Raw genomic sequence first — 16,268 nt, 5'->3', positions numbered from 1 at the left:
TTCTATATATTTCCGAAGAACATTACCACTGGAAGACATGGAGGGTCACTCCACACAACGTAATATTCTATACTACACCTGACAAGTTGCTGTTTCAACTGCAAATTACCTCAGGGGTAAACAATTCTGAAAGCATGCCCATGAAAGCCCCAGATTTAGGGTATCTAAGATTTCAGGACATGTTTAGATGAGGGCTATTTGTTTCAAAAGGAAGAGTATCTCACAGATTTGGAGAGCTGCACAGATACGTAACTCCTGATGACTTTCAATAGGACAGTTCCTTAAAATTATACTCCATGATCAGCAGTCCTACAGCAGATAAAATATTTTATATTTCTGATGTACAGCAAACACTAAACATTGTATTTGCATGGCTGATTAACAAAGAGAGACACAAAACTGCCAACTATTCAATCCAGACAGTTCATTAAACAGACAAGCTGTGCAGTTTGCAAGGGCAACAAATTCAAAAAGGCAGTGTTTCTAGAATTATTATTTACACTCACATTGATGCAAGTCTAATTATTAAAATATTCATATGAAAATTTTAAGATATGCTGCATAATACAACTTCCTAATGAACACAGGAGAAGGCTGTTGGTCAAGTGTGGTACCTCTACCCCAAGTAAACCTTGTGTTCAATGAGTACAGTAAAGAGATGAAGAAAAACTCCTTCAGATAATCAAAGGGAATTTTGACATGTAACACTGATGTTTTAGGAAAAAAACCTAGGTCACGAACAAAACTGTCTCCATTTCCTAGGACTGTTGAAGGGGTTTGTTTTCTTTTATTATATCACCACAGATTGCTTTTGAGAAAGATTAACCAGTCTACAAATAATCCCTTGGTTTTGAGTTGCTTTACTGATTCGCATTAAAATGTCACGAAAGCATTTCCCTTTGTGATGTTCCTACTGCCTTTTATCAGAAGCCATTCCCTCTGAAGACAGAAATTATTTTGCCTATTCTTGGTTTTTAGATGTTGAACGCTATCAGCCTCCTCAGCTGATGACTCAAGCCAATTTGGACTATCTCCTTTGCAGGGTTCACAGCAGGTTCAAGTATTTTCTGTAACACAGTCCTTCTTCATGTGTTTCCTTGTTTGTTTGCGTAACTGCAGCATGGCTAAAGCAGCAGCCACGTGATGCAGTATCTCTTGGCTCTATCTGGATTTTTACAGACCACATAAAAATCCAAGAAGCATGTTCAAACCTTCTTGCTCAAAAACCCTCCAGACCCGGGCTGAACATTCACCTGCAAAAAATACCGTGGCATGGTAGCTGAAGATTTCAAGTTGACAATGCACATGGGATATGATCCAGTGTGCTATAAAATAAACAGAAAAATAGTTACTGATTTCAGTGGATCATACCTCAGACTATCCTTGAAATCCTTACTCGGCATTTCCTTCTTAAGTGGAGTATTGCAATTAACTGAATAGAGCTGCCAGCATGAAGACTGTAAATACAGGCTACTCCATTCAACATAAGAAGGAGGATTTTAAAAAGTTTGAGGATGGGGAAAAAATACATGTAATAATGATAAAATTTTGATATAAAGAAACACCAAAATTAGCTTACTTCTTTAGAACTTTCGTATCATACAGGTGACAGAAAGGCGGGGCAGAGCCAAAGAAAGGAAAAAAAGTTTACTATCCATGCTTAACAGAGGCACCAAGAGTTCTCCTGGTCACAATCCCAGACCAGGAATACCAAGTGTTAACAAGTCAGCGCTCTCCAGGACTTCTCAGCTTTGAAGTGCTGACTGTTATTTGGATGTACAGACATGCTGTATCTCAAGTGAAGGTCAGCAGCCAGGATTAACTGATGATATAAGCAGGAGCGTGAAATTGGATAATCAAGAAACTGTGCTGAACAACAGACTTTCAAAATGTTAGCACTTTAAAACAACCAGATCTCAAGCAAAACCTGCCTCAGTCCAGTCTACGCTCATCCTAGCAAGAGTGGGAGCTGGTGCAGAGGCAGATACACAAGAAGAGAACAAAGGAATGTTTAACAGACAAACTACCCCAGGACATCGTTGTTGTTGTCATGTCATCCACCCTCCCACCCCAATCCCTGTTAGCACCCCTGAGGGTGATATGCACACATTAAATCACATGAAAGGACTCAGGTTCATGTCTGTACTAATCCACAACTCCACTTCCCACATATCAGTATCACAGATGGTCCAGCGCTGCAGTCCTTGTCTGACATTTTTAGGCATTATTGTCACAATAGCTGTAAAACCATTGAAACATAAGATAGGCAAGTTTTAGGAAGCTTCTCTACAGAAACAGTGAGTAAAAATTACAAGGGAGGTAGTCTAGCTTTACTGATCACAGGAGTTTCACAATAAAATTCAAAGTTTGATTTTCAGTGATTTGTTCTCTGTCTGGCTTGAAATTCATTCAGCTCAGAACAAAATAAAAGATATTTAGCAATATATTTTACAGAAGTAAACAGAACTCAAAGACACCTCATTCAGGCATCACTTTTATTTTTTGCAGATCACTGCAGAAGAGCTCTAGAGGAACTTCAAAATAGCAGACAGAATTTAGGCTCCAAATACTATTACTACTGACTGCTTCTTGACAGGCCCAGTCTCTTACATGTGCTGTATGGTCACATCAATGTTAGTTTACCCTCACATAAAATTTTTCAAGGTTGCTAAATAAATGATAAATCTAAGACCACAGTTTAAAATACAGGCAGAGCCTATAACATACAAAGATAAGGGGCAAACTGGTGTATCAATTCTGTTTTAGAATGTCAAAGACCATTTAATGCAAACACAGCTTTGACCATTTCTAACATGCTCTAGAATATCCTTAGGATAGCCAATCAAGCAACACTCCACATAGTACTCGTGGAACATGCAGATCTAGGTTTAGGGAACAAATATTTAAGTTGTAAATAAATCTAAACATAGCATAGTGATCTCTGAAGCAACAATTGTCCTAGATTAAATTCTGCATCAGAAGTACATTATAAATATTATTCATGTCTTTGTAGCAAGAATAAAATCAAAACATAACTTCGGATTTCAGGACCATTCTGGCCTGCTGGGCTATCGTCAACTTTAGAGACCAATATGTGGGTTTTTTTCTTTTTATACATACGCACACACATATATAGGTGGATAGACAGATGTGTGTGTATATATATGCGCACGCGTGTGTGTGTGTATATGTGTATATACATACATATAAAGTATTTTTCAGCATTTGAGATAAAAGCAATTACTGACTTAAGATCATGCATTAAAGTCTGGTGAATGGAGGGCTTCTTTCCTTCTCGAAAACCTGGAGTTGTTTCTCTTTTGTTAGAAGGCATTACTGTGACTTTTTAAACTGACTACTCATGTTTGCATTCCTGAGAATGTTCTACAATAGGAACTCTCTTGCTCCTATTTCTGCACAGCCAAACATATTAAAGAAACTTTAATTAGAAAAAAAGCATAGACAAGTTTAAGTGTTTTGATTGGAGGTGGATAAAATAGTTCTGCTTACCTGCAGGCCTTCTTGAACAATGTTTATTAGTAAACATGCCTCTAAGGCTAATTTATTTGTTTCCACTGAAATCAGAAAGAACTGGACGCAGTTAAAGTGTCACGCTACATTCACGAGCCAACTATAGCTAGCCAATTGCCACAGGAGTACTTAGAAAGTATAAGGAGAATTTTTGTTATGTGAACAAAAAGCAGCACTGAGTATCTTCACCTCTGAATCAAGGATATTTGGGATGAGTTTAATACCCTTTTTGAAAGTCAAGTTTCTTCTACGACGTTAGTTTTGAAGGTCAATAGCAAAACTAGCTGTTACTTTAAAAATACCACATCAGGTAGGAATATTCATACTCTGAGTCTCTCCTCCATGAATACTTTTACTACTATGATAGCTGGGATGCTTCAAGCAGACTCCAGAACCTCCAGACAATAATAATGTGTGTATGCAACTACCCTCCTCTCTTTTATTAACACTGAGCTATAGCTGAACGTCACAAGGTAGGGGCTGTGCAGAACTGAGATATGAGCTAAGCAGTTCTGCGAAGGGCACAGACCTGTTCTATTGCTCCTTTACTCTGGGGCTGAGAGGGTAATCTATGCCTCTATTTAGCAAGCATGGATTATCTAATTCTGTTAAACACCACATGAAAAAGCAGCCCCCTCCACCTATTTCCTGTCCTACAAGAAGAGGAACTTCCCTTCCCACAGGATCAATGAAGGGACATTCTGTAAAAGAAGGCTTAGTCTCTCCTATTTTTCTACAGGACAGCATTAGAGCCTGCTATGATTAGGCCCTAGATGTAACCCAGTGCAACGTTTGTTTGGTATTAAAAAAAACCAAAACAAACCACCCAACCACCCCCCCACCCCCCCATCATCAGCTTTCTATTCAACTTTGAAAAGTACTTTTTGTATCTAATTATACGCTTTATGTGGTTGCATCCAAAATACAATACTGCACTAACATGCACAGATAACTAAAATACATATAAACTGAAAATGCATTAACAACTTCAGTTCAAAAAGCAAACAAAACTTTTCCTCCTCAACTTACTAAATACCAGTGTGTTCTGACTCTGTGAAGTTTCCAAGGTAACTGAGTAACATCTCTGACAGCTTAAGGTTAGAGCTTGCACAGTCTTATAATGGTTAATTTACTGCTGTTGCTATGATCAACTTTGGCCAGCACATAAGAGGAGACAAACACCATTTCAGAGTCCGTAGAGGAAAACACACACACGGAATGGCAGATGCCATTCAAGCAGCTATTTTCAGTTAGAGGTATCTAGCGATAACTAAAGTGATTCTTTACTTGAGTGTCTTTTTGATGGCAAAACAAATTATCAATATTGTTGGCCAGCTAATTAAGTGGATATGAATGTTACTTTTTCTTTCCCTTCTATACGTACTGTTGCTTAGTCAGGTTTTTCTCCTGCCATTACCATTCTGAAGAAAAGACAGTCTCCAACTTATCAGAAACCAATTACAACATCTTTAGAAACGCATTTTCCCAGTCTAAATTTCAAATTTGTAAAAAATAAATCAGGAACTCTGATTACACTATGAATAAGGTTTATATAAATGTCAACTTTTCAAGTCACTGTCCCCATCTCTTTCAGAATTTCCTCCTTACCGTAACAACAGTGGTACATGGAACAACATACTACAGAAGTATTTTAAAGAGTGCACTTTAAGAGTATTTTAAAATGTACACTAAAAACAAAAAGGCAGAAAAAAACTAAATCAGGAAATTTACTTGAATTAGAAAAAGCTCTGCTGCCAAAGCCTTTGCTAAATTTGGCTCTGAAAGTTCATTCTAGTTACAGAGTGTAGTTACAGCCCAATAGGCTAACAAAAAGTTTTCTCCTAGATTATGAAGTCTTGGGAAGCAATCCAATTCCAAATGCTTTGCTGCCAAACACAGACTAGCACGGGGCATACTCCATAAAGTAAGCCTCATCTAATACAAGATTTATGCACTTCTAAATTAGGCATTGTGAAACCTAGCTTACAGACACTGGCCTCCAGAGCAATGTATAACTTTCTGGGTGAGGCACCTGGAGATGCTTGAGAGTTCTGGGCTCTCTGTACCATGCATGGGTGAGTCAGGCACCCCAGAGGAGCTATGCAAAACCCCCAGACATTGACCTGGTGCTAGCTAGTTGAAAAAAAAAAAAAAAAATAGCATTGACAGAGCAACAAAGATTGTCAAATACCCATCCTGCTCCATCGTCCAGGCAGACTCAGAACTATGAGACCAGAGTCTCACAGTTCTCTCCCAAATGAAGGCATCGGCAAGGATGCTTTGGAACTTGTTTTTATTTTAATATCTGGAAAATGGAAGAAATAGTAGTGCTTAGGCTCACACTTACCAGCGTGGTATACAGCAATGAGTTCGGGATACCAGTTTATGCTACCTGGACAGTCTCTATATGGATGGATTGTTCCAAATAGCTCGACAATGGATTGGTTGTAAGAATACCAAGGCAGTCCTAAGAACAAGGAGGAATGTCTAGTACCATGGCCCCATCCCGAAACTAACTAGCCTAGTTGTCATCTACAGCATGGTATTGGTGCATATGCTCTCTTTCTGGTCTACTGACTTCCATCTGTGGGATTTTAAACAGAGGCAACGAACTCTTCTGTACAAACTGGCAAATACCTTGGTGGTCAGCCCCCTTTCCTGAAGGGTGAAAAAGCATTTCAAGGTTGTCAGACTTAGTGTCCTAACTATTAAGTTATACCACATGTACAGGGCTTCTACTCTCACTGTGTTTTAGAAAAACATAACAACTAGCACAGATTACTTTGATAGTGTGCCCCAAAGACATTGACAAAATCATTCTCTGCTGGATCTTGGACAACCCAGAGACCAGAACTGCTGAGCATGCAAAGCAACCTGTCCCGGTTACAATTCAGAGATAACAAAATATAATCTTCTCACTGGTCAACAGCTGCTGTTTTTGCTGTGGAGTACTCATTCAAAAAGAAGGTCTTTTGGTACCTACACTGGAAAGAAGTCCAGTACTGTCAACAGACATGAAGCAATTTTTAATAACCTAGATACAAAGCATCATATGAAGTCTACACAAAGGAAAAAGGTCCTTAAACATTCAAGAAGTTCTGACATTTCATTTCCAGTAGTTGTGAATATCAAGAGGAATCTCACATCAAGTCCCAAGTACATATGGGAGAGTCCCATTACAAAGTCACAAGCCATCACTGAGAAGGGCGAGACATTTCAAAACAGAAAGCAGGGCAAAACTGTCACCAATCACTCTTTCAGAATCTTTTCTTCAGAAAGTTTTCTTAAAATTATCATCTTTCAGTAGGTTCAAAAAAGCTTACTAGTAGTATGGACAATTTTACTGTCTAACTACACAATTCCTGTCTAAAAAGACTCACAGTGTGAAATTGCTGAACTGTACATAAAACTAATTGCTTACATAAGCTTCAGCGCCCAAAAGGAAAGAAGGCAGCAATGCAAAAAGAAACTTTACAAAGAACTTCTGGGTGATCCCAGAGCTACAGGCCAGCAAGTCCTGCTTGCACAGAAAGCAAATTGGTAGGTACTACAATGGAGGAGAACACAAAAATACACACAGATAAAGAGGATATACAGAGGAAGAGCTGATGTGGCTCTTGTGGAGGGATGTCATGACATACAGATCTATTGAGTTCTGTCAAGAGTCAGCCACCATGCAGATAAGCATGACCTAGTTGATATAATGTAGTCCTTTTGAAAAAAAGTCTTTTGATAGAATCCCTCATCAAAAGCTCTTAAATTAGCTAAGCTCTCATGCAGTATGGGGGAAGGGCCTCCTGTAAATAAGTAACTAAATAAAAGACAGAAATCAAAGGGTAAAATACAAATGACGGCTTTTTACAGTGGGTAGGTGTTATCAGCAAGCACCTCAATGATGTGTTCTGCAGTATGTGCTTTTTAACACAACCCTAACAGAAAGGAGCAGCTGGTAAGATGTTTAGTTGGAATTGTTTCATACTGCCTGCATATTAAGCACTCCTTGCTCTCCACAAACCAAAGTTCTGCATGAGCACATAACCACTAATAAATGCACATGTCTATATAAAAATATGCTTCAAACTAAAGCTACAGCCTGCTCACCCTTCTTACTAGCTACAGAATATGGACAGCAGAACCTGAGTCCCCACTGAGCCCAGGGTAGATTGCAAGAGCGTGCGGATTTCCCTAATTCTTCATATTTATTTAACATTTGAATGACTTATTTAAAACCCAAAGTAGCAGACTTGGGGTCTAAAAGAAAATTTGCACTCTGATACTTGACGTTGTTCTTGAAAAAGAAAAAATATTTATAACATTGCATCATGTGCTAGTTATTCACCTCACTTAACTTTTAGCTTCTGCTAACCTTACAACTCTACCTAGGAAACCATACTATCACTCCCTGTAGAAACCATGGCTTTTCAAACAGCTCAGCTGCACTGGTCATCATCAAAGTTCACTATTCTGAAAAGGTTAAATGGCTTTTAGCTCATGAACACCAGCATTTCTGAGAAGTAATTCCATTCCAGTTTTATCTTTTAAGTAGTTAATTAACAAGGGAGAAAATGAAAAGTGAAATATTAAATTCCCACCAATGAATATTTCTAAAAAAAAAAATAAATTCAAATAAATAGTAAAGAACATGGTAGAGAAAGATGACACAGAACTACTGAGAAGCAAAGAAGGTGGTAATTTAGATATTTAAATATTTAAAACTATAGATAATTATTTGGAGTTGTTTATATTTGCTTTTACAACATGAAATACTCTTTTAACTACCTTTTTTTAGCAAGTAGTACTAAATGTTAAATCAAGATCACATGGTTTATTCAGGCTCTGGAAACATTCATACATCTCCAAAACAAATTCATGTAGGGCTTGGTCTATGATGATAACTGTGAGAGCTAGTTTATTTTTATAGACTGTTGCTAAAGCACTGGTGGACTAAAAATAAGTTCTGTCAAACAATGATACTGTATTCTCAATCTATAACAAACAAATACTTTCCATAGATCATCCAAATCAGGAGAGTGAAAATGAACAGTTATTTTTGAGAAGTAATATATAAGGACTTCAAAAAGGTAAGATTCAGAAATGTCTATAGCTGTTAAGACGCTGGGCAGGGGGGTGAGGTAAGACATGAATGTTTTAAACAGCCTTTGTTTGGAATGATATATAGCATATATGTAATGTTCACTAGTTTATAATTTCCTAGATTGGCTGTAGGTTTTTGTAGTAATCTTTGAGAAACCATGTACCCTCCATGGCTTTTGCCCCTCTAACTTTCAGCTTGCGGGCTTTTTTGAATAAACCCATTTCACTTGCTCTGCTCTGCTGAAGCCCTGTGCCTATATGCCAAGTGTTGCTAACTTAGCTGATCTTGCGATATCAAACACAACCCTACAACAATCTCTATTGAATGGTCACTATTTATGTCTTAAATTTGCTCTCACTTGTGATTTAACATTACTGAAGTAAAGCCTCCTTTGTGAACTTTTCTTTAGTGTGGCCAGTTTTACTATTTAAATTTTGACAATGGCTTCTCTAGAATGTTTTCATTGTGCAGTTTTACTAGGTTACGTGTGTGCACCTGAAATCCTGCCTCTTAGCTGCATTAGATCTTTCTTACTCTTTCAACTATAAATTGTTGTGGAGTTGAGCTTTCCTCTCTTGATGTGAAGACTCATATTGCAGCCTACAGGTATAGGTATATGTTTATGTCTTGCTTTATATTTACTTATGTTGGCTTTGTGTCCTCTCAACTCAGAATTTCCACCAGATGCTACGGAACTTCCCAGACACAGTATTACTCCACCAGGTCTCAGTTGCCAGGGGAGTTTTTAGCAGGGTATAAAGCAACAGCGTCTTCATCTTTTCATTCCACTACACTTCTGTAATTTTGATTTTGTTCTCTCTCACTGCAGGGGCAAGCCCTGCTTGTTCTGGGGTTCCCCCCAAAAAAACACATTACACTTATTCAAAGACATGCATGAGATCTTTTCATTTAACATCCTTATCGAGCACCATGATGATTTTACTTCATGTTCTTTTTTCTCCCACAGGGATAATTTGTATCCCATTCTTTACTGGCAATGGAGATACCTGTTGCACACATCTTCAAAAGATGTCCCTGTTCAAGTTTGTGTATTTCTCAGCTCCTGACAGGTTTTTTTCCCAGACCTTAGTTAAAAAAAATTTTTATTCACTTTGTATGCTAACATTCCCACTTCACTTCTGGAGACAGGACACCAGCCCCTGTGTGTAGACACTCCACTTTCCCCAGAAGAACCCACAGTGACTAATGAACTTAAATCTGCCTTTCAGAAATGCTGAAATCCCCAATTGTCTGTTTCCGGGTTGGACCTCCAAACTGGAAGAGCATTTCTGAGAAAACTACTGTTAAGTCACTGGACCTAAACTTTTTATCTGAAAGCTCCCAGGATCTTTTATCTCCATCCCCCTGTGTTCTTAGTCAAAGGAAACAAATCCTCAAAGCTCTATTTCCAGTTGACTACTGTTTCTATGAATGCGATTGACAGCTTTTTTTTTTTTTTTTTTTTTTAATTCATTACAGACATGAATTCCAAAACTTCAGGGAATGTTTCAGGCTCTGTCAGCTGGAGCACTATTGATTCTTCAGAGTAAAATCTGAAAGGACAGACAAATGAAAAATATCTACTTGGCAGAACAAAATGCTGCTAACCTGCAGAAGCTACAGTAAACTCCAAACAGAATTTCTCATGGGATCTCCTTGTCAACGAGTAACAGGAACAAAACAGATTTGACAGCAAAGTGGTGCCTATCATCTCCATTACAGACACGTCTCTGCCGTCTCCGGGACCCCAATTACCTTTTCCTACTCCCTCCTATCCAGTTGTTTTAGATGAAGAATCTCTCAGGCACTCCTTCCCACTGCCTGCACAGCCAAGAACAGCTCAACACTTTGCTCAGATGGTCAAAGTGTAAACTCAGCAAGAGACACTAATCAGAGCGCACAACCCTCCAACTGGTACCAACATGTAACACCATTTACAAGTCATCCACCAAAACAGTGAGTGTGTTCAATTAAGAAAGAAAATAAGGTCTGTACAATTGTGCTCTCCCTCTCATATACATATCTAATTCTATCAGTGCCTGTAGACTTAGTTATTTCATTGCTTTTTTACTAAATTTTTGCTGCAGTTCAGATTACAGAGTGCCAAACAAAGCATGGATAGGAGAAAATAAGATCCGCAGTTCTCTTGATATCATTTGGGTCACCTGGACAGAACATAATGCTTCATCAATGCAAAAAACAATCCTCTCAAAGAATCAAAATCCACACTCAGGATTGGCTTCCAGAAAGGAAGAACAAGCCGTCTGACAACTGCACTGAATCCTTGTATTATTTGGAAATGGGAGCAAGGTTAGGTTTTTCCTTTGTTTCTAACTGTCTTAGTACAGTAATGGCATTGAAAAAAAACCAACCAAAAAAACCAAACCCAGACAAACATGAATTCTATGGCAACAGACCACTGAAAATGCAAATATATTTTATATACTATTTTAAATTAATCCTCAACTATAAGTGATGATCAAAGCAAAATACCAATTAATTAAGAGTTATATTTACGGAACAGTCATAAGTCTATTAGTCACTTGAATGACCCTGATAGCCCACAGCTTTTTAAATATGGCTTTACTAACACAGAAAGGCATGGTCTATGTAATATGCATGATAATGGATTATGTAAACTGCGTAGATTTGCTGAAGTTCTTACAGTTCATGTGAGACAGGTCAGTTTCTCAGCTGTTCCTAACCATATTACCAGCTGCACAAAACATTTGTGGCCATTTCACATCCGTGGTCCACTAAACCCTTGCAGTCACTGCTTTTCTTCCTCCTCCTCTGAAAAGAAACAGAACTGAAATTCTCTGGGTGCTAACGCTGAGTATATTAGAAGCAGCAGGAACTGAGACATATCTGCAGCTGGAGCTGCAGCAAAGATGAATGAAGGGAAACTATTTATTAAAAGGCTAGAAGAAAAAAAAAATCATTATTTTAAACTGTTACTATGTACAACATGCTGTTTATCAAGAGATAAAGATTAGACAGAATCCCGCTTTGTACTGAGCCCTGTAACACATGGTGAGCATCACCTATAGACACTGTTAAAAGGCACTATCCATAAGATAGGCTAGATATTCTGAAACAAGGAACATTCTGTGCCTTGCAGTCACTAGTTCTAGTCAGAATGCACCATACTAGGAAATTCAGAAACACAAATAAACCCCTGAATGTATTTTACCTCTATAAAAATCCCAGTTCTTTCAAATTAAGTGGCTTTTCAGAATTAAAGTCGTTATAAATCCCATATGGAAGACCATTTTTATTAGAAGATCTTAAGAGCAAGATTTTATTTTCGCAGCAGCAGTGAAGACAAAGGGCACAGGCAAGCCTCGGAAAAACTGCCTCAGCTAAGACTGCCCAGCGCTTCCTACTGTAACACCATCTCTTCAGTTCTTATAACTTTACTAAGCTCTAATTGTTCAGACTAAAATTTTCCACGCTGGACTTTTGCCAATTTTGAGAAACATTTTTCAGAGTTTTTTTAGCCTCTTCCAAAAAAGAGGCTAGGGAAAAATACACTGCTCTTTACAGATTAATGAATTCCACTGACCCTTCCAACAGCTTCAGAGTACTAACACTTCAGAACGGGTAGGTCACTGAGTACATCTTTTTGCCAACCCTGGGAAAATGCTCCTGAACTTGACCAAGTACAAGTGTTTGTACATACTGCTAATTTATGTACACAGAAGAGATTTAGATTTTAGGAACTCATTGATCACCCTATCCAAATACTATGCAGGAGGTAGGGAAGCCATGGATGGGGGACATAAATGATTAGAGACAGACTGAAAGTGAAAGATGCACAAATGAAGAACCAACATGAAAGCAGAATCGATAAGTGTCACCTGGGCACAGAAACTGGGATAAAGTGTAGTAAAGAATATAAGTTGGCTGGTAAAGCGAAGGGGTTGAGAAGCAACAGCAGGAGTTTCATCTAGGAGAAAATGCAGAACGGCAACAAGCCAAGTCTGCACACTCCCCTCAAGAACTGGAATGAAACCCCAAATTGCTGTCTAGCAGACAAATGGTGAGACTCAGTATCTGCAGAACCACAAGTAATACATCCTATTTCCCTGTGGACCACAGAGAAGATAACTACATACTACCCTGCTAAAATAATACTCTTAATTCAAATTACAGAGGCTCGTTGGATTGGAAGTTATCCATCCTGATAAAGAACAACATCTGGTTTTTTCCAACATATTTTTCAAAAACCCCTAAGAATTTACAAGTAATAAAACAAAGTTAAAGAAAAATCAAAGACTGCAAAACCAAGATCTGAAAGTCTGCAATTTTAATTAGGCTTTTCTGTGCATGTATTTTATGAGGAGTTTTTGAAGACACAATCACATACTACAACTTTCATGAAATCCCCATTTTTTTCCCAGCAAACAGTGCTCTGAAAGTAATTAGTGCAGCACATGAAAAGGAAATGCATTCTGCAGACCTTTGTTGCAGAATTTAGAAGCTGTGCAATGGAGAAGGCAGGAGTTGAAGAACAAGAAAGATGATCCTACAGATGATGCAGCTAAATGCTGCACTTGAAAACTGGTTTTATCCCTGTTACTGATAAAATCCTTAGGGGATGCCAGGAAATCTGGGTAACTGTCTTAAGACCACAGGATACTGCCAACCTGCAGAAATATTTTGCAGAAGAACTATGGATACGTTTCAAATATGAAGAGCTATTAGAGATGGTAATGTGAGAAAAGGAATCGAATGGGTTAATACCTCCAAATGAGTACCAAAAATGGACGGTTACATTTGTCTTCTTTCTGTGACTCAGATCGCCCAAGCAGAAAATACAATTATCTTCTCAGTCTGTTGTGAAATTAAATTATTTTGTAGAGAACTAAATGGAAAAATGTCATTCTTTGAATGTAACTGTCCACATCTTAAAATTAACTTGATACAGTTTGTGGTCATCCTCTTTTAATGTCTTTGCCTATACCTATGGAGTTCCAGCAGAGCAAGCAACTGACAAAGCTGGCATAAACTAGAGGCAGTTGGGGGAACACCAGGACCCTAGTGGTTCAGACTACAGTTGTCACTCTTGTACCCTTTCTAAACAAAGATTTTTAACCCTTGAATTTGCATCATGACACAAACGCATCTCATAATCTTCTGCCATCTCTCTACTGTCTTACTCCTTCACAGTCAGAGGTAAAACATTGTCACCCCCAACCCAATCAGAGAAAAACAAGTCCGTAATATTTAGGAGACAAAACCACATAGGACTAATATTCAGTTAGTCCTTACCTCATTCGGTGGAACAATAGCAAAAGGCTGGATGACAGCTGCCAGCGGAATACGAGCCTGTTTGGCCATATCTGAAGATGACGGGAAGCAGTAGGTAGTACATCGGATATAACGAGGGCTGGCGTGGCCTAGAACACCCAATATAGCATGCAGAATGAAAGGCTGTAAAAAGGAACCCGCCTGTCCCAAACACACACCAGAAAAATCAAAACAGCAACATAAAGCAACAAGTGCGTATGCTATGTTAAATACATGCTTTTTTTCCTCCCATGCAAGCTTCTGCCCATCCCTCCTCTTTGTATGTCAACCCATTGCCCCTCCCTGTGGGTAAATCTTTTCTTGCTGTTTGAGTTTAAAGCCGAGATTTAAACATATCAAGAAAAACCCCACAATTATTTGCAATAAGCATCTCAACAGATATTAGTTTGAAACCTATCATATCTAAGGTCTTAAAAGAAAATAATATGGATGAAACCCCCAGTGGAAATGTCAACACTGTATATAAAGAAATGCTGTAGAATGATACCTATTGTTAAGACTGCTCTAATGAGCTAGTTCCGATCCAGAAAACAGTATATCTGTGTTAACATCACCATGCTCATTTATCTTGCAAAATATAGTGTGCTAAAATCACCACACCACTTCTTGCAGCACACTTAGCTCAGTTCCCTCAATGAGAAACTGTGCTGTGCACTGCAGACAAGAGGACTGAAAGGCAACAGGAGTTCAGAAATCAGCTTCCTTATGCTCCTTTTTTAACCATCAAGCTGCAGCTCTGCTCAATTTCTTGAAAGGAATTTCTTTGTTCATCAGAACTGCATTACCCCATTCTCAGATAATGCCAAAAAAATCTTGATGTGTTTGTACATTTTATACAGTTTATCCAAGCACTGATAAATTAACACTGGACTAAATGATACCACCAGTTTAATCTGCATGAAAATATCAAGCCTGCTGTCAAGAGCAGCACATGGAATATTGTACTTCCAGGCTCTAGGCAGAGGCAAAGGCAGATACACTGGCCAAAGGAAAAAAATTAAGTCAACTAGACAGCTTGTACGTTGCCCCTATCGCTTGAATAGAATCTTCCAAAATTCGTATCTTAAAATGTAACAGGGCTAGTCTCACTGCCTCTTCTAGTGTCCATCTTTTAAAATTTCAGAAGAATACAAAAAGGATTTTCAACTTGAAATTTAAAACCTTGAAAAATTTTAAGTTAAAAGGAAAAGTTGTCTCAACTATTAATATTATTTTAGAGGTCAGGAAAGGTAGAAAAGGTGTCAGGCAAAGTGTAAGAATTCAACTCCCCTTCTCCCCCCCCCCTTTTTTTTTCTTTAAAGGGAGTTTCCCATCTCATGTCCAATTCAGAGTAAGGAGCATCATTTTCAGATGAGAAATTTGAGAATTTAGTCTTTTTTTTTTAAAATTACATTTGATTTATCTTTCTAGATAAATCAGTAACGAGGATAGTTACCTTGGTCTTGGATTACGCAGTCTGTGGTGACAAGAGGAGGAACCTGTCCTCTGGTGTTTGTAGCATAGATCTGCCCTCCCCTAGAAGCCTTATCATTTTCAATTACTTGAATCTGATGAGTAAGAAGCAAGGAGAGTATGAGAAAGGTAAGCCATGCATTCAGTTATGTTCATAAACAGTTATGCTAACATCTACACCAAGTAACACTATCGACATTGTCTTACGCAGAGGTGCTATAAACCTACCGCAATACAGGCTTCTGGACACTTAACAGCTAGAAAATTATACACACAGCAGAGCAGTATAACTCTTACAACTGCAGTTGCATGTTGGAACTCAGGGGTAACACTACACATTGGGGTGGATAAGACCTATATACAGTGAACAAATGAATTGTTTAGAGTAAGTATATTGACTACTAGGAGGACAGACCTTTTCAAGAGAGGCTAGCCAGCAAATTGAGGAGACTGATGATGTAAATAACTCCTTGCTACTGAATCTGGCCTTCTGTTCTCCCAGATCAAACTGAAGTGCAAGGTTGCATCACCTTACTCAGATGCCATATACACCAGGTTATCATTTGTATGACCATAGTTGTGCCAGCTGCAGTTCTTCATACATGAATGTACAGGTAATTGATCAGATTGCAACGGTGGGAGGGGTTAGCCCTCTTTCCTCCTGACTAGGCTCCATGCACAGGGTGGTTAAGAAATAAACAATAATCTACATAGTAGATCACCTTCCTAGCTGAGCTATATTTCAGCACTACCACTTAGAAAGCAGCAATTTAAAGTCCTGAGAAAAGCCTTGTTGGCCATTAAGTAGTATTTCAACACTGGAGCTCAGGGTTTTCATTCTCTAGGTCAGACTACCATGTTGTGAACTTCCTCCTAG

The 16,268-nt window shown here is 38.4% G+C and overlaps 1 protein-coding gene and 1 long non-coding RNA gene across 12 annotated transcripts in view; one reads left to right on the top strand and one right to left on the bottom strand.

The window, feature by feature from the left end:
• Nucleotides 1-16,268, bottom strand: part of SEC24D (SEC24 homolog D, COPII coat complex component) — a 143,022-nt gene that overhangs the window by 26,427 nt on the left and 100,327 nt on the right. For all 11 annotated transcript variants that reach the window (XM_075037422.1, XM_075037414.1, XM_075037428.1 and 8 more), the window contains 2 exons: nucleotides 15,375-15,486; nucleotides 13,901-14,028 (listed from right to left, as the gene is read on the bottom strand). In XM_075037422.1, the coding sequence (XP_074893523.1) occupies nucleotides 13,901-14,028; nucleotides 15,375-15,486 (240 nt within the window). The remainder of the gene's footprint in view (nucleotides 1-13,900; nucleotides 14,029-15,374; nucleotides 15,487-16,268) is intronic.
• LOC142035314 (uncharacterized) lies at nucleotides 8,615-13,555 on the top strand. Its single transcript, XR_012651860.1, has 2 exons — nucleotides 8,615-8,663; nucleotides 10,106-13,555. It is a non-coding gene; the product is annotated as an uncharacterized LOC142035314 (long non-coding RNA).

Source organism: Buteo buteo, chromosome 1 (assembly GCF_964188355.1).
Source record: "Buteo buteo chromosome 1, bButBut1.hap1.1, whole genome shotgun sequence".
NCBI lineage: Eukaryota > Metazoa > Chordata > Aves > Accipitriformes > Accipitridae > Buteo > Buteo buteo.
This window is presented reverse-complemented; position numbering and strand designations above follow the sequence as displayed.